The sequence below is a fragment of the Xiphophorus maculatus genome, chromosome 4, assembly GCF_002775205.1.
Source record: "Xiphophorus maculatus strain JP 163 A chromosome 4, X_maculatus-5.0-male, whole genome shotgun sequence".
Taxonomy (NCBI): Eukaryota; Metazoa; Chordata; class Actinopteri; order Cyprinodontiformes; family Poeciliidae; genus Xiphophorus; species Xiphophorus maculatus.
The window spans coordinates 29,625,987-29,648,680 of record NC_036446.1 but is presented as its reverse complement, the minus strand read 5'-3'; the positions used below and the strand labels follow the sequence as shown (position 1 = coordinate 29,648,680).

At 38.0% G+C, this 22,694-nt stretch overlaps 1 protein-coding gene across 5 annotated transcripts in view; it reads left to right on the top strand.

Annotated features, from left to right (window-relative positions):
- Positions 1-22,694, top strand: part of LOC102217262 (multiple C2 and transmembrane domain-containing protein 2-like) — a 47,276-nt gene that overhangs the window by 17,152 nt on the left and 7,430 nt on the right. For 4 of the 5 annotated variants that reach the window (XM_023332342.1, XM_023332343.1, XM_023332344.1 and 1 more), the window contains 14 exons: positions 2,295-2,409; positions 5,596-5,738; positions 6,028-6,104; positions 6,812-6,926; positions 7,367-7,393; positions 9,620-9,787; positions 10,008-10,138; positions 11,021-11,207; positions 13,717-13,810; positions 13,893-13,995; positions 14,085-14,187; positions 14,364-14,465; positions 14,573-14,647; positions 17,431-17,550. In XM_023332342.1, the coding sequence (XP_023188110.1) occupies positions 2,295-2,409; positions 5,596-5,738; positions 6,028-6,104; positions 6,812-6,926; positions 7,367-7,393; positions 9,620-9,787; positions 10,008-10,138; positions 11,021-11,207; positions 13,717-13,810; positions 13,893-13,995; positions 14,085-14,187; positions 14,364-14,465; positions 14,573-14,647; positions 17,431-17,550 (1,560 nt within the window). The remainder of the gene's footprint in view (positions 1-2,294; positions 2,410-5,595; positions 5,739-6,027; positions 6,105-6,811; positions 6,927-7,366; positions 7,394-9,619; positions 9,788-10,007; positions 10,139-11,020; positions 11,208-13,716; positions 13,811-13,892; positions 13,996-14,084; positions 14,188-14,363; positions 14,466-14,572; positions 14,648-17,430; positions 17,551-22,694) is intronic. The other variant, XM_023332345.1, reaches the window with a different exon arrangement.

Sequence of the window (22,694 nt, the reverse complement as noted above, 5' to 3'; positions counted from 1 at the left end):
GTGCTTAAATTATTTTCAAGATTTAAGTCACTGACTTGGTAACTAAGTAAAAAAAAAAAGACTCGTTTGAGAACAAACCTAAACTGACTGATTCAACACATAGAAGACAAATCAGGCCTTTTATTTTATGGTTGATGTTAATGACAGGCCATAACTCCTTTTTTTTTTTTTAAACCCCTCCAGGGCATCTTTTGTGGGCTCTAGTGTCCCTTATATGATAGTAGGCTGACAGGAAACAGGGAAGGAGAGGGGGGAAGACATGCGGCAAATATCGTCGGGTCCGGGAGTCGAACCTGCGACGGCGGCGTCGAGGACTCAAGGCCTCCAAATATGGGTCGCGCTAACCACTACGCCACCACAGCACGCCCCACTCCTTTCTTTTTAAAAGTAGATCATTACTTGTTAATCTGTCTAATGCATTCTACAGAGTGTAACTACAAATCATGTTGATTGGTTCTTCAGATTTGAGAACAAACCTAAAGACAAATGAGCTGCTAAAAGCTCATTTGAAAAGATTCATGTATTGATTGGATGAAAGGCCAGTTTTCCCTGCAGTGGGTCACCACTGATTACTTAAACATATCGGTAGTTTATCAAGCTCTTTCTCTCCTTTATGTTTCACTTCTAAACTTATTCTGTTTTTTATTTTATTTTTATTTTTTCTTGACTTTCTCAGTCTGACTTAGCATGGCTTGGCATACATTGGTCTCTGACCTTTGTTGCCTTTCCTGATTAATGATTGTTAATTTATCAGTGTATTGATAAGCTAACACAGACAAATATTGTTATTCCATTCACATGTCAGTGGTTTAATGTTGCAGTTATCCAGTGACTGTGCTTGTTTTATCTGTTCACGTCTGTAGAATATGAACCCAAACGCCATTAAAAACGAGAGCTAAAAGGCTTTAGATGGTTTACTAGGCCAGGTTTAGTCACTGGTTTTATCAAGTACTGCTATCTTTATTTTTCAATTTTAGAATCTTATTTAAACCTATATTTTATTCACGCAGCTGTTCACTTTGAGATGTACTTATGGGCCTGCTCCTGATTGAACTCAACATTTCAAAACTCTCGAATCCAAACTCATTTCAATACGTCATTTTCCAGGAGCTGAAAGTCTTCCAACATTTTGAAGTTGTTCGCATGCTTGTTAAGTAACTTACCTTTGATTTCTGTTAAAGAAAAACAATCCTAAACTCATGGAGTCAACCTGCATACCAACAATTTTGGCCTCTTGGAAAAATACTTCAATTATCTCTGAAGGGACTTTACTTGTCACAGAAACTCAACGAGTCCTAATTTCTTTTAGTTTAATCCTAAAAGAATTAAAGTAAAGTAAATATACCACACAGACAGACTGAATGGCATTTTAGAGAGGCAACAAAATGAATCCCAGAAGGCTTCTCTTTGAAAATTTGGCATATTTTGTCCTGTTTGTAAAAGACAAACAGTCTTTGTCACAAGACACTGCAAAAACTCATCTTACCAAGTATTTTGGTTTAGTTTATTGTGCCAATATCTTGGTACACTTGACATGAGACAAAACTAATTCACAAGTAACTTTTTAGCAAGTTACATGATCTTGTTTTGAGTAAATCATTTAACATTGATTTTTTTTATTTAAATTACCAGTTACACCAGTAGATTATTTCACTTCTTACAAAACATTTTCCTCACGTTATACTGGAAATAATCCACCATTGGAAATAGAACTTTATCATCAGCATTGAGGAATTATTGACTTAAAACAAGCTTCTAGAACTTGCTGAAAAGTTAGTCATAAGTTGGTTTAGTTTTATTTCTAGTGCACTAAGATAATTGCACTAGAAACTACTAGACCAAAAATACTTGATTTTGTTTTTGCAGTGTCACTATTGATTTTTCTGTTTAGTTTTTTTTTTTCAACCATGTAGGATTTTTCCTACAGTTCTGTAATATTTTGTGTAGATGAGACACGTTTGTTCTCCTCCAAGTTTCCTCATTTGTTTTTCATACATTACACGATATGCTGTTATAATCGGGTACGAAGACTCTGAATAAACAGCAACCTGAGACACCCAAACGCCGCCAAAACCAAGAGCCAAAAGACTTTAAATGACTTCTCTAGAAAAGTGTTGTCAAAGCTGGTTGGTTTAAATGTTTTTTACGCTGCTGTCATTTTTATTTTCTAATTTTAGAATCTTATTTGAATAATGTTCTGTATTTTATTCATGCAGCTGTTCACTTTGAGATTCCGTTTCATAGCTAAAGCTACCTTTCTGTCTTTTAAGTAATGTTTTGCTTTCTCTGTCCAGGCCGAGATGATCGAGCCCGAAAGTCTGTCGGACAACGTCCAAGATCTTCCTCGCTCCTATCTCCTCTCCATCAACCTAAAGGAAGGACACAACCTGGTTGTCAGAGACCGCTGTGGTAATGACCTCGTCCTGGCTCTGCTGCCAATAAACAAACTGAAACGGACGGTGCCGCTCAACCGTTCCCCCGTTTTAAACTTTGTCCTTCTGCAGAATAATGACACGTGTTTCACGAGAGATTAGGAAGAAAGATTTAGTGCTCGGTTTGGATTTTGCATACATTTTGCAGGTGAAAATATTTTGAAAAAGCAGAAAAAAAACCTCTAGATAATATTTTAAACAGCCGTCTGAGCCAGAATGTGATACCTTTATCTTTTCAAAAAGGAAACTGGGTTGAAAAGGAAGCAAATGAAGGTAAATGAAGAAGCTTGATGGTGGAAATATGAAGTGTTTAGTTCCTCACGAGCGTACATAGAATGGGATCTGCTCATTCTCATATATGCTTATATGGCATGTACGTCCCATATATCAGTGACTTCCAGTTGAGCGTTTTTGAGCTGCGTTGACAATTGCATGTCTGGACCGGTGAGTAGGAGCAAATATTGATTATTTATTCTTCCAGCCTGTTTGCTTCTCGCGAGCCGATTGTTTGAATCCACTGTACGGGACATTTGAACCTCTCCGAAAATACCGGCCTCCTCGCGGTTGGTGCGCCTTTTCTGGTTCCACCGCGTAGTTTGCTCAGCCTCGTTTCCTTCACAGGGCCCAGGAATGCTCATTTGAATACAGGTGCCATTGAGTCGAGGAACAACAAAGACACCTGGGTGTTAGGCAGGCTGCATGGTTTCTGCTGCATACAGCTCAAACATACAAGTACCTGTCTGAGCCACACCCAGCGCCGAATACCTCAGACTCTTTCACTCCTGGGATGTATTTGAATTCATTTTCCCTCGGTTGCCCGGGTGTTTGTTTACACGTGAACAGACAGGGTGAAGGTAGCGTAGGAAATGAAGACCGGGTTTGTTTCTATGCAGTGTTGTTAAAAAAGAAAATGAGTTTTCCTTTATTAAAGCACTAAGGATTTGTTTTCTATCTTGATCACAGACACAAACATTTGAGTCATTTGCTGCTGATTTTAAGATGCACGTTCAGCAGAACCAGACCGGCCTTCTCGCGGTTGGTGCGCCTTTTCTGCTTCCACCGTCACGTGATCAAGCGTAAAAAGCAGATAAGCCGTCGAGTTAAATAAGTCAGACAAATCCTGGGTGTTGCTTTTTCAAGACAAACGCCTGGTACAATAGACAATGTCTAGCAAAACTCAAACTGTTTCTCATGATGTCACATTACCATCTTAATGTGACATATACTTTATTTCAATTCCCAAGTCACCCAACACTAAGCTGTGCATAGTTGTGAAGTAGAGAAAAAATTATACATAGCTATCTACCTTTTTTTTTCAAATATCTGAAAAGTACATACACAGAAGGCAAATCCGACCCAAATCCTCTTTTTGTGTCCATTCCTGACTTTTCCACAGGTCATGCTGCATTGTAGCCCGGCCTTCATGTCATTGATGACGTGTCATAATTTTGCACCAGGACAAGCCAAACACTGTAAATCCAGACATAAACGATGGCTGAAAATTCTGATTATGAACTTCTGAAAGACGCCTGCGTCACTGAAGCTCATCACATCACAATGCAAACACTCTGACGTCCCTGCAGAAGTTGCTAGCAATGCTCCACAAAAGGCCGTTGCTATTAGTTGTGCTTTCTTTTTTATTAGTTGGCTTTCTTTGTCTTATGATCTTGTGACGATACTGCCGGCTCCTAAAGCTGAATAAACTTTAAAATCGATCCATAAACAGCTCCATCCATTATTACTTCCATAAACAGTGCACTGCTGTGTGACGTCTACGTTCTTCTGCACATTCGGGTCGCTTTGCAAACGTAAACCGTTCACACAAAAGTCTGGTTGCGGTTGGGTTCAATTAGTAGTTTAGACCACGCAAAAAAAAAAAACAAGTCATAATTGATAAAATACCAATAAAATCTGCTCACTTTTGTGTAAATACATTGAAAAACATAAAAATTAAATAAATAAATAAATAAAAGTTGTTGCTAATGATGGAAATTGTTCACCAGGGTGTTTGACAACAGATGACATCTGGGAACTGATGCGTCTGCTCTCAGAGGATTGACTAAGCAACAAGCTGCAAACACTAACATCAGCTGTTGATGAACTTTGAGTCCATCATGGTGTTAGCACTGAGCAACAGGAGACAGCATGGCAGGTTTTAGACCAAATGCATTTTTTGTACAAACCAACTTTTCTATTGGCACTTGCTGATCTGTGGAAGGTTCTCCAACCACAATTGGTTGGCGGCACTTTTTCTCACATAGCTGACAGACCCACCCATGATTAGCTTGGAGGAACTTCTGAAGTGAAAGTACCATAAAACAACAAGGAAATACTACATCCATACATGAACTCTAAGGTTGGCCTCCTGCATGTGAAACAGAGTTCAAAACGAGCGATCGCACATGATTAGCATTTTGAACTGCCATCAGGTATCATGCGGCTGAAGTTTAGTTGGCTTTTAAAGCAGGAAGTTGTGGTCCTGCAGCCTGGAGAGGAAAGAAAAAACCCCACATCCTCCACACACACATGAGAAGTAAAGTGAGCAGGTCAGGCCTCCCCTTTACTGGAAATCAGTACATTTTTTTTAAGTGTATTATATAGACAATAGAGTTGTGAATGACTTTATATAAAAATAATGAAACAAAAGCAGACCTTTTGGTGATGTTTCTTTTTCTTAACTTATCGGGTCATAATGAAAAGTAGATTTATGAAGGCAAAGCAGCTGGATTAAAACACCGAGTCTGAGTGCAATTGTTAATTTCAGATTCTCAAATATTACAGGCAGCAAAAATCAGAAAATCTTACTAAGGATTTTTGGTTTACTTTATAGTCAAATATCTTAGTTTTGACTTATTTCAAATGTACTAGTTTCACAGAACTTTTCATCAAGGTAAAGCAGCTTGTGTAAAGTCAATAATTCCTTGATGTTGATGAAAAAGTGCTTGTTCCATTGGTTGGTTATTTCATTTATAACCGAATATTTGCTATACGATACTAGACCAAAAACACCTTGTAAGATTTTGTGTTGTTGCAGCCTTAATTTACAATTTCAAAAATGTCTCCTGTCACCCTCTGTCTTGGCACAGTTTTTCTTTTCTTTTCACAATTTGCTAAACCCTCGTCACTGGTAATATATTTTTCTGTGTCCTAAAATGCTCTTCAGGTACCAGCGACCCTTACGTGAAGTTCAAGTATGACGGAAAGAGCATCTTTAAGAGCAAAGTGATCCATAAAAACCTGAACCCCGTATGGAACGAGTCCTTCGTCGTGCCAGTAAAGGATCTGAACCAGAAGATTTACATCAAGGTAACGCCTCATTCGCAAGTCATTCGCAGGGGTCAGTTGGAACTCGCTTGTAAAGGTCAACATGCTGGTTTGGCCTCTGTTGAGTTATGTCACTTTTAGCTGTGTGGAAATTAAATGTTTCAATAAGCACACATGATAAGACACGTTATGCAAAATCAACGCTTGGTTAGCACATTAGCTCTGCAGACTAACAATTGTTTCCACAGTTAGTGTTGTGGGTGAAGTTCAGCGACTGTGACTTCCCCTGTTGTTCTCCGGAGTTAACACTTTGTTTTCTGATATGACACAGGTGTATGACAGCGATCTGACTACAGATGATTTTATGGGCTCAGCCTCTGTTCTCCTGAGAGATTTAGAACTTGACAAGTAAGTGTCATGAATTATGAGTGTAGTGAACGTCTGAGGGGAGTAGTCTTGGTGTGAACTCGGTGGAAACTGATCTTTCATTCATAACAGCATTTGCCAGTAAAAACGGGGAAACACCTTTGACACCTTTGCCTGTGTAATTAGAATCCAGATAAATGGTGCCCCCTGGTGGGCATTTCTGAAGATGTTCCATCATGTGTTGCCATTTATTATCACTTCTTCATAGATCTGCTCAGTTTCTCTTCTTTAAGGGAACTACAATTCCTATTCTGTTATATTTTAAACTATAAAATGAGTAAATGTAAAATCAAACATTTAAACATTTTCTTTTATGATGGAGTAGATCAAATCATGTTTTTTCCCCTCTAAATTCCTTCTAACATTTGACATAGGGTACTGAGCAAAACCTTAAAGCATTTTATTTAGCTTTTATGTGGTAGATGAACACAAAGAATCCACATTTTTAAAGTGGAAGGAAAAGGATGCAAAGTTTTCAAAATGTTACAAAATACATCTAACAAGTGTGGCACACATAAGTATTTAGCTACCTTTCCTTAAAGGTCCCTAAATAAGATGCAGTGCAACCAAATTAGCAAAGAATGTTCCATCCATTATATGAATATTGTAAATAGCAAACCTACATTTTCCAGCAGGACAACTATTGTACTCTTGTACTCTTTTTAACCTTTTATTGACCTTTTCCTTAGGCCTAATGAGCTGTCGCTCACGCTGAAGGACCCAAACACTCTGGAGGAAGATATGGGCTACCTGCTGGTCAACATGACAATCTCTTACAGAAATGGAAGCAGCAAGAAAGGCTTTGTATGGCAAGCCCTTCGTGTATTAACTGCATGTGTTCTAGAAGTAGAAGTGTCTGTTTATCACCAATCAGGCATGGTGGAAAAAAAGCACAACTATTCTGTTGGGGTTTTTTTGTAATGTTTCAAAAAACAATCCTTAATAATGGTTTAGCCTATCTTTAAAGTTTTAATCAATAGACTTTGAAGCAATGTTTGTTGGACAGAGTGGAACTATTACATTATGTACAACGATACAGTGTTAAACACCAAACCTCTAATAAGAACTAATTAATTTTGTAAACTGTCCTGATAGATAAAACCTTAGATTTGGGAGAAATTGTGCTTTTTTAAAATTGTGTCTGTTTGAATGTTTTTTTTATTTTATTTTAAATGTTTTCTGTATGGCCTACTAACCTCAGTGCCATTTTGTTTTGCACTTATCATGCATGCTCCTGTCAGCAGAAGTGGTCCCGAAAGCGAAGTAGTAGGGTAAGGCATGGTGGAGGGAACACACTGGACAGACAATGAGCAACAATCAATTTGGTCAGCTTTATGACGGGTATCTGCCAAAAAAAATAAAAATAAAACACAGAATCAGCAGTTAAAAGCTCAACAAGAACAATCATGTTTGGATTTGCCTCATTCTGATCAGACATGCTTGAAATTAAAGACACAGTGTCAGCCACTCTCTGTATTTTGGCAGATATCTTTTAATGCAAAATGTATCTTTCTGTCACAAGAGGGCAGCAAATTACCATAATTTAGGGGAAAAGGCATCTGTGTCTTTAGCTAAGATGTGACAGATGTATGCAATCACACCTTTTTGTACCAATTTTAATTAGATTTTCTCTTTTAATCTGTGTGTGTGTTTGAAATACAAGTCTGCAAATTGATCAAAAATCTTTCTTCCATATTAACCTTTAGCCAATAGACTTTCTTGTACGTTAAAGGGTAAACACTCCACTTTTAAGAACAAAACATTGTCACACATTACATGCTCTGTAGTTTATTAGCACAAGAGACAATTACAAACCTCCTCCTGACCATAATGGAGAAGAAGTCTGACCGTTGTGTTCTGAATTCACCGTGACGAAGGGGTGTTAAACTCTCAGCAGTTTCTAAATGCATGTCTTGTGGCTTCTCTTGCTGCTGGCTTAGCATAGTGCATGAATCTGTTGTTGCAGCATGAGACGGTCTTCTTGAGACTATGTGCATGCACATTAACTGCACTCTTGTTTATATAACTTGTATAACTGAACAGATGTACATGATGCAGTGTGGCAGGTTTCTGCTTTAGCCTGAAACAGTAACATCAGCCGTTCATCACATGGCAGACAGAGAGGGTTTGTGATTGTCATCTCGGGCGAGGCGGGATCCTCTGTGTTTGATGACTTTGACTTTTAAAAACACTTTCACAGTGTCATGATGTCAAGGTAAAGGTATAAGGTTATCTGATTCAGGGATGTCCAAAGTGCAGCCCATTAGCCATTTGTGCCAATGGAGGCAGAGGGACACTTTGTTTTATCTTTCATGATGTTTTCACACCTGGTAGTCTGGTAGACTTAGATTGATTTCACACTCCTCTGTGTCAAACGATAAAACTAGTTGAAAAACTTGTTCCCCTCCTCACCTGTGGTGGCGCTGCACCAAGAACTACTGAAGGAAACAACAGAGAAATGTGTTGAGTGCAACTTCACAAAATGTAAACAAAACAGGAGTGGCGTCAGATTTTAGCGGCTGTAGGTTTTCTGTTTTGTCTCAGGTAAAAAACCAAGAGTCATTTTTCCAGCTAGTGTTATACACACGCTTTTGGTTTGGCTGTTTTTACCCAGAATGCCCTGCACTATAGTCCACTTCCTGCTTTTGGAGCAGGCTCTGGTCCACTTGCATCTACATATGCATTTGAACTGCACCAGAGTTCACTTTAGTAGAAGGTTTTTAGGCGGACCAAAGTTTGATTTTACATCGGTGCCTTTTCAAACAAACCAGACTTTCTAGGCCAACTAATTATAGTTTGACTAAAATGGACTAAGCAGGGCTGCGACTACTTCCTTAGGATGTTATTTTCACACTCTGAAACATTCTTAAGATAAAAAAAGTATTAGGTGCAACACAAGTGAATTTAATGAGTAAATTTTAGTCAGTCTATGTTATCAGATAACCAGGTAATGTGGCACGCTGCTTATAGCTTACTGCCTGTCATTTTAAAACACTGTTAAGAACATAAACAGTGGTGGGTGATGCTTCTTTGGTTTCCACACTGTGACTATTTGTGTTTTTCATGACTGATAGAAAAAAATTGTCTGTAAGGAAGAAATCTAGAAGAGAATAGAGATAAACTTTTGTTCTGGTAATCAGCTCTGGTTCGGCTCATGACTTTTTCTGCTGGGTGTTGGGGATAATAAAATTCATTAAGCTTACCTTAATGATGGGTTCTTTAAAACCCAAAATGTGAATCGATGCCCACAATAATTTGACAGTTTTTATATATTTTTTGTGAGGTGTTCACAATAAGGATATCATTTTCAGTACGCTGGTTTTTCATTTGTTTCTGTCTTTTCTGATCCTATCTCTGCTCTTTATGTGCCTTTCTTTGATATTTAATTTAGCTTAATTTTTTCGTTATTTATATCTTTTGTTCTCTCTTCTGATTTCCATCCTTCTTCAAACACTTTCCCCCATTCCTCTCATTCGGATGCCGGCCTTCTCTTACAGGGAGGGCCTTCCCAGAACTCTCAGTTGTCGGATTTGATGAAGAAGAGTCAGATCTGGACGTCGCTTGTCTCGGTGACGCTGGTTGAAGGTCGGGGGTTGAATTTGGACAATCAGACAGGTGATCTGTTTGTTCGCTTCAAGCTGGGAGAGCAGCAGTTTAAAAGCAAGGTACAAAAGGAAAAAAAAAGCATCTCTTCCATAAACGTCTTTCTCCCCATTTGTTTTGATTCTCCTTTCTGTTAGACTTTGTTTCCGTTTTTTACTTTTTCCCCTTCTAGCAAAAAACGTAAACATGCAAACCCCTACACTATCGCTAAGTGTTCTTCTGATATAATTTGTTGGTGATTAAAGTGTTTTTTTTTATGTTTCATCTTCTTTTTTTATTCAGAATCACTGCAAAGTGACCAATCCTCAGTGGAGAGAGAGATTCACTATGAGACAGTTCCTGAACGTTGCCCAAATCCTGGAGGTGGAGCTCTGGTCCAAAGAATCACGAAGGAGCGAGGAGCGTTTGGGAATGTAAGGCTCTACTCCTCATGTTTCTCAATGTGCTTGTTTTTTGTGAATATTATTCCAAAAACTATTAATTCAGCTGCCTTTCCTCTGCTGCCCTAAAATGAAATGGAGCGTAAACTGTTGCCTTTAGGATTCAGGAACACAGTCAGAGAGGAAGTCATTGAAGTTAAAGACGGTTTAGGTTAAAAAGCAGAATCCTACATTTTGAACACCTCTGTTCACTCTGTCATCTGAACATGGAAAGTTAATGTAAAAAAAAATGCAAACATCAACTCCTATAGTTGCTCTGTATGGACCAGATTTTTCTGGAAAACAGTTTAATATAAAATACTTTATCAAAAAATAATGAATTCCTCAGAACATTTAAACTTTTCCCCAATTTTTCTGCATTCTTTTACTACTCATTTCCCTTTGCCTTTATTTCTAATGTTTTCTTCTGAATGTGTATTAACTCGATATTTGTTAAAAATCTGGGTGCACTTGTCCAAAAGGAGTGCTATAATATGGATTTTGGACGATTAATTGTACAGGATTAGGACAAGTTGGGATGGTTAGAAATTAAATAACCACCTCTAGGTTTTAAAGAGTCCATATTTTGTTTTCTTTATACTTTTTTTACTTTTATTGTTTTTATTGTTTTTGACATGTATGTATGTATAATACATATATAACACTAATTAATTTAAAATAAATCCCAAATAATTATTTATGCCTCTATTTTTTGCAGCATTCAGCTCACACTGCTGAACCTTTGCTTCTTTAATCACTCTAACTTTTCACTTCTGTAATCAAACTGCTCCGTGTGTGTGTGTGTGTGTGTGTGTGGGGGGGGGGGGGGGGGGGGGGGGTGCGTGTGGGTGTGTGTGTGTGTGTGTGTCTGTCCAGGTGTGAAGTGGACCTGTCCCAGATCCCTTTGAACACGCGGGCATTGTTTAAGGAGCCCCTGACTTCCACCAAAGGAACCTTGGTCTTCCTGATCACACTAAACGCATGCAGCGGCGTCTCCATCTCAGACCTGAGCGCTGCGCCGCTCGATGAGCCGCAGGAACTGCAGAACCAGCTGGAGAACTATGTCAGTATCCAGACGGTGCACTTCACCACCCACCTACTCCTACCTACTATTTTCTCAGTTTGTTACATGAACACTCTTGTTCTTTTGGCCTGCAGACATGATTGATTGAATCAATCAATCAATAAAATTTTATTTGTTTACACATTTCAGCAACAAGGCACTTCAGAGGGCTTTACATCATAAGAACACAACATCATGCAACATAAAATCAACAGTTGAAACATTATATTTAGTCAATGTCTCAGTTGATGGATGCAGCTTTAGGAAAAGGTGATGGTCATCAAAAGTCGCAGTTTTTTGGGATAAAATTGCTGCTTTTTCCAGACTTGATCAAAGTTTTGGGGAATTTCAGCTTCTTTTTTTTTTTAAATACATTTAACAGAATCCTATTTCTCGAAGAACTATAATCAACAATATTGCAAACATATTTCCACTTGTATGGTTTTATTACTATTTAAACAAGTAGCAGAGGTAACGTCAGGCCAAACCTGTTTAAACTCTTTGACATATTAGCGGTTAGCACTAGTGGCTAAGTAGTCAGCCTCTGTTTTTTTTTTCTGAGAGAAGATGAATCACTACCTTTAAATTGAAATGGATTTATTTATTTGTATAGAGGAGAATGTTAAATATTAACAAATATCAAACACTTTAACATTTATAGCCAAAGTTCATTTGTAATGTGTGTCCCTAGCTGAACGTTCGGTCACATGAAACGATAAAAACATAATGCAAAATGTGAAATGCAAATAAAGATATAAAAACTTGGAAATTAATTAGAGCAGTAATGGAAAAACACTATCAAGGAATTTAAATTTGTCAGTCATTTCTGACTACAGAACCTCTTTGTTCAGTTCAGTTTTAGTTGTGCAGGAAGGGAAGTCCACATGTTGACTCCACCATTACCCAGAAATGTTTGACCAGTTGAACCAGTAGTTTCAGGAGGAATCGAAATTTCACTAAACAACCTTGAAGACTTCCCTATTATTTTTATATGTTTAAAAAACAACATGGTGATGAGATCTCACAGTTTCTCATCCAAACCAAAAAACCAGGGACACTTAATGGATTTCTTAAAATGGGTTTAAAAAAGATTCAGTAAATGAACGATGGAGATAAAAACTTGAAGGAATTGTTCTGTAGATGGCAGTACATGTTTTGAAAAGGTCTGAAAAAATAATCTCTTTCATCTTAAAGGAAAAAGGTTGAAAAAATGGTTTTACATCCAGTTTTAAACAGCAGCAAGTCAATCCTAAAGTGAACTCAGAGAACTCAAAATAATAACATTTAATAAAGTCCAACCTGGAGATAGAATGAGGTCCCTCTGTAGAAATCTGGAGTATACAGCAGGCAGAGAGTCCAGGTTTGTCGTGTGGGTAAACTATACTTGCTCGTGTTTAAAGACAAGAAGGGGGTAACTACTGTTTTGGAGAAAGCACCCTATTGCAATCTGCTTAAACGTTGTTGGAAGAAGCTTTCACGTCAACTATTATAGGCGCTTGTGAGTGTCAGATTTGCAAGGCTAGTTAGACTTAATGCCTAAAAGTATGAATTTAATTGCAGGGACTTGAACGTTGCTTGTAATCTGTCACAGGGAGTATTTATTTGGGTTGACTGTCAGCTCCATGTATGGAAATGTTGTGAAAACTTTGTCCTGATTGAAGGTTTGGTGAGAGAAGTGAGACGCAGAAGAAGAAGAGAGAACTCGCTAATGTTGCATTACCAAGATGTCTTTGGTTACAGAAAGTTTTTTTTCTTATTACTGTAAGTACAGTAATAATACATCAAAACCATTCACTGCAAAAAAACAACAACACAAAATCTGACCAAGTATTGTTGGTGTAGTTTTTAGTGCAAATACTTGAAAGAAGACAAAACTATCTTACAAGTAACTTTTCATCAAGACAAGTAAATAATCCCTTAATATTGATGAAAACGTTGCTCTTCCACTGCCAGGTTATTTCACTGATAACAAGACATTTTGTACATTTTTGGAAGTAGCAGTTTTCATCAATATTAAGGATTTATGTACTTAACACCAGCTCTTATATATTTGCTGGAAAGATACTTGTACATTAGTTTAGTCTTTTTTCCAGTATTTGCACTATAAACTAGACAAAAAATACTTGGTAAGACTTTGTGTTTTTGTAGTGTTGGTAAAGCTCTATTAATAACACATTATGATTTAAAGTTTGTTGAGGTTTTTTCTTTTAATCATTATTAGGGATGCATGGATCCACTGTTTTCACTTCTGATGCTGATGCAGGTATCAGAGTTTTAGTAATGGACGAGTTTGATGCCATACAGAAAATTACTACTGAATTTACTTAGAACCTTTCTGTTTTTTGAACACAGACATAAATAAACTTCCAAATTAATTTGATAACTGCACGATACCCGATGCAGAATTTTTTTCAATATGGGGAGCGATACAGATGTTAATATCAGATCGGTGCATGTCTCTAATCATTGTGCTTCTACAGCTCATCCAGTCTGCTTATTGTCTCTGTAGAGTTTGCAAAGATCTCTGACAAACCTGCGGGATATCGGTCTACTACAAGTCAAAGTCATCAAGGCCTCAGACCTGGCCGCTGCTGATTTAAACGGTATTTACGTATTTAGACTTAATTTTATCATTCGCAGTTAGTTTTGTCGCTGTTCCTCTTCAGTGTTTGCTCTCATCCTCAGGAAAGAGTGACCCTTTCTGCGTGTTGGAACTGGGAAACGACCGGCTGCAGACCCACACAGTTTACAAGAACCTCAATCCGGAGTGGAACCAAGTCTTCACTCTGTTAGTTTGAGTCTCAGATTTACATAATAACAAACATGATTCAGTTTCCTGCTCCGTCTGTACCTGACCTCCTTGTTTCGCCTCCACAGGCCTGTCAGGGACATTCATGAGGTCCTCATGGTGTCCGTGTTTGATGACGACGGCGACAAGGCGCCAGACTTTCTAGGAAAAGTCGCCATTCCGCTGCTCTCGGTATACGTTCGACTCTGACGCAGACAATAGGCCAATCTATTTACACTTTGGGCTTAAATTAAAGTGAAGCGGGTGATAACACCTCAGCAGACGGGAGACTCTGAGATATAATCCAGCGTGACTGCTGGTCGGGTTCATGGCCGAGTTCAGCACCTCGTGGCCTTTCTGTCCTGCAGATCCAGAGGAGACGACGGGTTGTCTACATGCTGAAGAAGGAGGACTTGGGCAGACTGTGGAAGGGGAGCATCACTCTAGAGCTGGAGGTTATTTTTAACCCTGTAAGTGAAAGTTCACCCTCTACTTGTGACACAATGAAACGTGAAGGAAGCCTTTGAAACACAAGCTTGATGCCGTCCGATCCTCTGCTGTTTTCTTTTCTCGACAGGTCAAAGCAAGTATAAGAACTTTCCAGCCCAAGGAGAGGGCTTTCATGGAGGATAATCTGAAATTTTCCAAAAAGGTTTGTCCCAGCTTTGACCAAATATTAAAATGATAATTTCCCATACAGAGACAGTCCCTGCTAGTGGTTTTTAAAAAAAGGTTTATAAATAAAAATCTGACAAGTATGTCTTGTAGTTGTTGTATTCAGTCCTCCCAACGTTAACTTTGTGTAGAACATTCATACTGGACCTGCAATATATTTAAAAAATCCAAAATAAAACACAACAACCAAAAACAATAAATAAAATGGGGGAAAAACACAGACAACCAAAACCATAAATAAAATGTATTTTGATGTCTCTGTAAACAACATTGCTCTTCAAAAACATAATTATCATCAGAATGGATTTTATGAGGATATTTTTAATTTATCATGCAATTGATTGACAGCACAACCAGCATTTCCTGTTGTGTTCAGTTGAACAGAAAGGGAGCTGCAAGTGGTTTTGCACTACGCTTTTATTGTGAAGGTTTGCTGTATTCATGGAAACACGCACCCTCACATTATTGTTTCAGCCGCTCTGCCGAGTGTAATCACATCCTCGTAAAAGGACAAAAAAAGTTGATTAGTCCAATAAAAATTTGAGCTGGTAATTAGTTAAATAAACCAACCAGAACATTGTGCACAGAACAAAAATCCAGCTAAATGTTTGCTAATAGCGGCAGGAGGAGGAGGAGAGGGCTCTGGTTTCTCTCTCCTGCCTGTCGGCTACAAAACCGGTCTTCATTCAGACTATTGAGAAAGCATAACTTTGCAATATTGTCAAATATTGTATAACAATATTGATTATAATTAACCCACATCTTTCTTTTCCATCATCACAATGTCCCCAAAACTCTCACTAAGATTTGTAGCTGTTTTTATAAAAGGACGGTGAAAGTCCATCTAAGCAGTGTCAAATTATATACAAGAACTGTTCATCTTTTCATACGTTGGAGTTTAATGTATTTCTTAAATGTGTGTTTGGTTTTTTTTATGTGTCCATTTTATCTTATATTTACTCTATATTTTTGAAAACTTTTACTGCTCTCAAGTTGAAAAGACTTGTGAATTCAAATGTTCTTATACTGTAATGTATCTATTCCATTCTATTCTATATGATCATTTATACTGAATATAGATATATTTTATTATGCTTTTTAACAAACCTCAAACCTTCACAGAACAGCTGAACTTGTTTAAATTGCACACAGTGTGGTATTTATTTTCTAAAGCAACTATTTGCATTTAATGTTATTTCAGTGTAACATTAAAGGAAATGATTCATTATTTTATTTTAAGTTATTTGTTTCCACGTTTTTATTGCATAATTCCACTCGGCTTTGTGTTGTCAAATCACATAAAATCTCAACAAAACACAAAATGACTTTAGCTCCTTTTGAATTTGCGTGCAGATTCATCAGGAAGGGATCACTTCCGTCACTAACAAATCTCGATATAAACACACTTCACTCTTTTGTTCTTCGATTAACTTTGAACAACTGCAGACATTTGTCTAAATTAGCTGCTCTGCGTTTTAATTGCTCCAACATGGAGTGAATTCTTGCTTGCTGTTCTGCTACATTAGCTTGATATACAGTGTGTGAGACAGGGTGCGAGACAGGGTGCCTGACTGTCTGCACTTCCCACAACGACTCATTGTTGTCAGACAATACGTTGCTCACTAGCGCCACAGAAGTGGCTTCTGAACTGAAGACTGGGCTCGCAACGTGCAGGTCTGCTGTCGGTTTTAATGTTCAAAGTCTTGTTTGCCAAAATCAGGTCAGATTACTGACATTCCTTTACTGACGCTGCAAAAATACAAAATTTTACTTTTTGTTTTCTACTTTCTAGTGTAAATACCAGTTTGTTTGCTGCCTGAAAAAGACCCAGATGTTCATAAATATAACAAGTAATTATTGCTGAAGAGGTTTCAAAAGTACTGGCTAGTATGCACAGTTCATAGTATGTTTTCACAATGAAGTTTCAGATCTTTAATTTGTGAAATTGGAGACTTTTTTTTTTGTTTTTTTGTTTTAGCCTTGTTGATTTTCTGATTATCATGAAGGTATTTTACTCTTATTTGGACAAACTAAAGTAACATCATAAAACATGTTTTAGATCATTTAAATTTAAGCTGAATTTTTATGTTTAACGTTAGTGATAATGTACTTTTAGATAATTTACATTTTTGTTTTCATTTGGGACCATTTAAAACTTTGAAATGGCTTTCTATAAAATTATGTAGAATTCTGTATTTGAAGTAAAAGAAATGATGAGACTGTCTGAAATTAGTCAAGCCATATACTGTATATATATATATATATATATATATATATATATATATATATATATATATATATATATATATATATATATATATGTGTGTGTGTGCTTGCTATAACTACATAGTTCTTGAATACAGATTTTAAAAAGTACCAGTTCCACTGACAGATTTTTTTTCATTTTTTTTTTATTACAAGTGAAAAAATCTGCAAGTGAAACTGGTACTTTTTAAAATCTGTATTCAAGAACTATTTACTTAAAGCAAGCTTATATATCTTATGTAATATAAAAGAGTTACTTTTATGTTACTTATGTTAATTTTGCCTTATGTCAAAAGTAATGAGATATTTACTATTTAAAGAAAACCAGTTTGATGTTCCTCTGATGTTTTCTTGTTGATTACAAGTCCGGTATATCTCACAAAGTCCCACATTAATTAAAGAAAACCAGATTGTGGATGTATTAATTATTATTTTTTTTGACTCCAACTTAATGTGTTTGTCTTCTGTGTGTGTTTTATTATCTGTGTCTTTCAGGCTCTGGCCAGGAATGTGGCGCGCGTGAAGGCGATTTACACGGCTATCAGGTCCACTCTGCAGTACATCAAAAGCTGCTTCCAGTGGGAGAGTGTTCAGAGGAGCCTGCTGGCCTTCCTGGTGAGGAGCTTTAGCTGCTGATCAACAACACTATCTGCATTTCTTTCTCTCTCTCTTGTTTTCCCTGCGAGGCTAGCGGAAGACGACCGCAGCCCCTTACTTGAACTCTCCCTGAGAGATTCTTAATCAATGCATCGCAAGAAAAAAACAAAAGAAAAAAAACCCTGCTAGCTAGCTCTTTGTCGGAGCGGTCGGCTTTCGGTTTCCTCCTGGACGCAGAGTTAAGCCTCAGCTGTGAGAGAGCCGGGTCCCAGCGGAGTCAGGATGGCCTATTTTTTTTCCTGACAACTCATTAACCCCTCCGTCCGTTCTGCGCTCCGTTTTGATTCGGACCCCACGTTATTCAGCCGGAGTCTCGATTAGAAAGCTCTTCAGAGATCTGACCACCTCTCCTTTCTGTGTAATATAAAATTGAAAACAGAAACACAGAAAGCAACCTTCTTCTTCTTTTCTTGTCGGCCATACAGTTCCAACTTTGAAATTTGAGCGTGGGCAGATGTTTTGTCGTTGCCTGCCGACCCACATTGCAGTCGATGGAAATAGCATAGAGCGAGTTTTTCATTAACAATTCAAGCAATCAGGGTCATTGAAAGGTCTTTTTGTTTTTGCTTTTCCCATCCCAGAGATGGCGCTAAAGTTTTGCTCTCAATCGGAGGTTGGAGGGTGGGAGGTGGTGGGGGAAGCCTTCTGCAGGGCTAATGAGGAGACGTTTTGCTTGCCAGTAGCACAGTTTGCTCAGTTTACTGTGAAAAACAGCAGCTGTAGTGGAGCTGTAATCTGATTTGAGTCATGCATTTAGTCTTTTATGGCCATAAAATGCATCAAACGGGGAGGGATCAGAGGTCGGCGCGGGCTTTAATCAGCAGCCTCTTGCAAGTGAAACATCTAAGCCGTATTAAAACGCGAGATTTAATGGGAAAACATTGCACTTTAGCTGCGAAGGAAAGCGTTCCCTCTTCCACACTTCCGACTTTCCGCCGTGGCATTCGTGTTTTAACTGACAGCTATTCGAGCAAAACATCGAGGCGATGTACAGCAACACGCACGTCCTCCGTTTGAAAGACAGCACCATCTGTAGTCATGTTTTCACACTGATGCCCACTGCCTTGTCAAGCCTCAGTGAGAAGAAATAAATGGCTGCCCAGTAATACCACCACATAAGCATAATGAATCAAAGCTTCACTCTGCGTGACAGCATGCGCTGACGAACCACCTGCACCATCTGCCGGCTGTCACACAGGGAGCTGAAACGCGCCGTAAATCGGCGAGACGCCTTAACCCCGGCAGCCGCCGTCCTCCTCCTCCGAACCGCTGAGCTAAAAAAATTGATAATAATTTTGAAAAACGATTTGCCTTTTTCTGTTTTTCATAATTTACTGAGAATCGGAAACGAAACGGGCCGTCTGTTTCCAAACGGTAACCCCCTGACACCTCCTCGGTTTCCCCTGCCTCCTGTCTGGACTGGTGTTCACTGTGAATCTGTCACTTTTTAAATGTGTTCCTCATTATGCAAACACTGTTGTCAGTGTTTAATTACTGCATTTGGTTTCCCAACTATTTTTTTTCCCACCTTTTGCTTACCGGGTAGGATCTCTATGGTTCTTGGAGGATCTGAGAATAATTAGCAGTGGTGTGCGGCAGAGCTGAGGCGGAAAATACATGAACTCTAATGCTCATCTCGCTTAGCCATACTTTTATTCCTTATGTGTTGCATAGTGAGCCAGAAAAACATGCATTTCCTGTGAAAACGCACTGTGAACACTGTAAGCTGAATGTTTTTGGTGAAAATTGCAGGAGCATTTTAAGTCCTTAAAGTGACTTAAGCAGTGAAAAAAAAGCGATAATCTGTAAAACATGTATAGATAAACTGTTGAAGAGGAGTGAAAACTTTCAGGCAATGAAAAATACACATCTAAGAAGTTTTAGAAATTGCTGCAGGACACTGCTTACAATGCTATATTATATATTATTTCACTCATAACATGGGAACATTTTTTGTTATGAGTGAAATGATGTTGGAGTGAAACTAGAACTTTTTCATCAATATTAAGGGATTATTGACATAAACAAACTCCTACATCTTAAACTTGCTTGTAAGTTAGTTTAGTTTTATTTCAAATCTACTAATATATTTGCACCAGAAACTAGACAGAAATACTTGGTAAGATTTTGTGTTTTTGCAGTGTAAACTGTAAGGCCAGCAGCTTAAAAGCTAAAAGGAGCTAAAAAGCTAAAGCTAGCTGAAAAACGAATGAAAATGTAGGCTATCACTAATGGGATGAAAGGACAGGACTGCCATGAAATCTTGAGAAGTACATTATACTTCTTGTACATTAGATATCCTTTTTTACATATTTTTTCTTTGTTATGATGTTCTTTGTTATTGTGATAATATCACAAAGTGCAGCACAATTGTGAAATGAAGGAAAATAGTACGAATCACAGTTTTTACAAAGAAAAATCTGACGCTTACTTTTATGCGCCAATACTTTATAGAACCACCTGCCACAACAATTACAGCTGCTTTTATTGTGTGTTTCTACCAGCACTCAAATTTTTGTCCACAAACCCAGTCCAACTGGATGTATGCCTTCTGTAAACATCAATTTTCTCGTCTTACCTCAGATTCTCAACTAGGTTTACATCTGCGCTTTGATTAGACCGTTCTAACTCATCGAATACGCTTTTATCTAAGCCGTCGTAGCTCTGGTGGTGGGTTTAGTGTAATTGTCCTGCTGGAAGATGGACCTCCAAATCACTCTCGGGTGTTTTGCAGCTTTTTTCAGGTATTTCTCCAATTTTCTTGTAGTTATGCCATAAACTTGGTTGAACAGTGCACAGTAACATGTTATCACAGTTGAAACCAGATGTTTACATAAATTGAATAAAAATACACATGCACATTTTTTCCTCACTGTCTAAAGTTAAATGAGACCAAAGCTCTCTTGTTTAAAGTAAGTTAAAATGACCAAAGTTATTTCTGTTTGCTGAATGCCAGAAAACGACATATTATAGAGATTTTTTTGGTACCTTTTTCAAACTCAGAGGTTCGGATACATTTGGTCAGCATCAGGGAGAACTGGTACTTAAACTGCATGATTTGAGTCAAACCATTTGGGTTTCCTTCCATGAGCTTCTCACAATAGTTTGCTGGAGTTCTGGCGCGTTCCCTCTGACCAAATGGTGGAACTGAGTCACAAGCTGCGTTTCCTTTGACTATATAATTGGCAATTTCACATTTTGAAAATAAATGTCCTTAATGGAGACACGGCAATTTCCAAAACACATTGGTTTATTTCGCAAAACTGCAATGGAAACGCTTTTTCTGCATCACACCAGTCACATGTTGCCGCTGGCGCAAACCACGAAGGAAACGACGGGAAGCAGTTGAAGACTCATGGTGTTTTTTATTGACTTATCATGTGAACAAACTTTATTCACTTGTGATTTTAATTGCATTTCTTATTTAATGCAAACACCACAATTTGTAATGGAAACGCAGGCCCGGACCTGCAGCACATTTCTACAGAACTTCCTTCCTGACTGGTATAATGTGTTCTTTGGTCTTCATGATGGAGACATAAGACCAATTAAGAAAGAATACTCTAAAATTATTGTATAAAGAACATTTTTAAAACATATATCTATTTTTTTTTTAATATTGCACTAAAATAAATCTTAGATTTCTTCATTTTTTTATTATTTTTGACAGTTTTTTGAGGCAGTTTTTGAAGTTATGCTGTAGGAATTTCATACTTCAGCGCTGAATAACATGAATGTTTTTCGTGTAGGAAAATGAGGCTGCGAACTCTAATATCGGCTGTATAATAACCTGCATGTGGATGTACAAAAAAAGATTTCTGACACATGCAAACTCTTTCCACAAACATTCATCTGGAAGTCTTTCCACCACTCTGTACCAACCTTTTCCTTTTTCACTCCTAAAGTTTTTCCTGTGATGTGCATAATATTCCCACATCCTTTTATTTATGTATTTGTTTTACAGCTGAAGTCTGTGTAATGCCTCTCAAGTTGAAATGAGCTACAATTATCCCAATCTTTATGGTCTGAGTATACATTTCCACTAAAGCGTGACTTGTGTTCCCCCCCCCCCACCCCCCCCCCCCCCCACCCCCCCCCCGCCCCAAAACCCTCAGTCATTACAAAGTCCTTCCTAATAAAACATAACCCTGTCAGCGTGAAACCACATCCACCTCGTCTCCCAGGCTCTGCTTTGGCTCGTGATAACACGGAGGAGCGTGCGCTTGGCAATCGGCACGTTGTAGCTGATGCTGGTGTTGGTGTTCTGATCTGATAAGCTTCATGTCCAGGAGAGCGATGTCTTTAGCAGATGTTCACCTCTTTTGTTTTTATTAGCTTTATAAAAAATTTAAAAACCCATAATTGTAAGCCTCACTCAAACATTTTAACTCACTGCTGCTTTTTGGCCCCAGGTTGCTTCTCTGGCAGCATTACTCCAGTTTGATTCAGATCTTCAACTGAAACAATAACATCCAGATTACTTTGTCATTTTATCTGCGTCACACAGTGCCTTGTAACACTTGGCCACTACAAACTTCAGTGGAGTTTGAGGGAGATTTTATGTGATGAATCACAAGGTGTTGCTCAACTGTGGGGAGGAAGAGAAATCAAACAAGTTTGTCGGAGCTTTTGCAAAAAGAAAAACAAAAGTTTGTCGGAGCTTTTGCAAAAAGAAAAACAAAAGACTCTGGAAAACTGACTTCTGTTTTCCAGAGTCAGTAATATGTAAAATTGACCCTTTTTTCTATTTTTGCAGTGTGTAGACATTTTCATGTCTTGCCCCAAATTTGCAATTAAATTTAATTTGAATTTATAGATTTTTTGTTTTTATTACTCTGGACTTTGGCTAGGACACTTGTACCACATGCCTCTGATCTAAACTAAAGCTGTTTGTTTAGGTGCTCTTGCCACTCTTCCAAATAGATCACAAGTTGCCCTGTAAACAGATTCTGTTGTGTTTGCTGTGGATATAAAACATCTTGCTATTTGCTTACCAATCGGTTGGTGGTTTCTGCCACCACCCGATTGGTAATTGTAATTACCAATCGTGGTAATTGATGTACCATTGGTTTAATCTAGGAGTATCACTGTAGAAGAGGCTC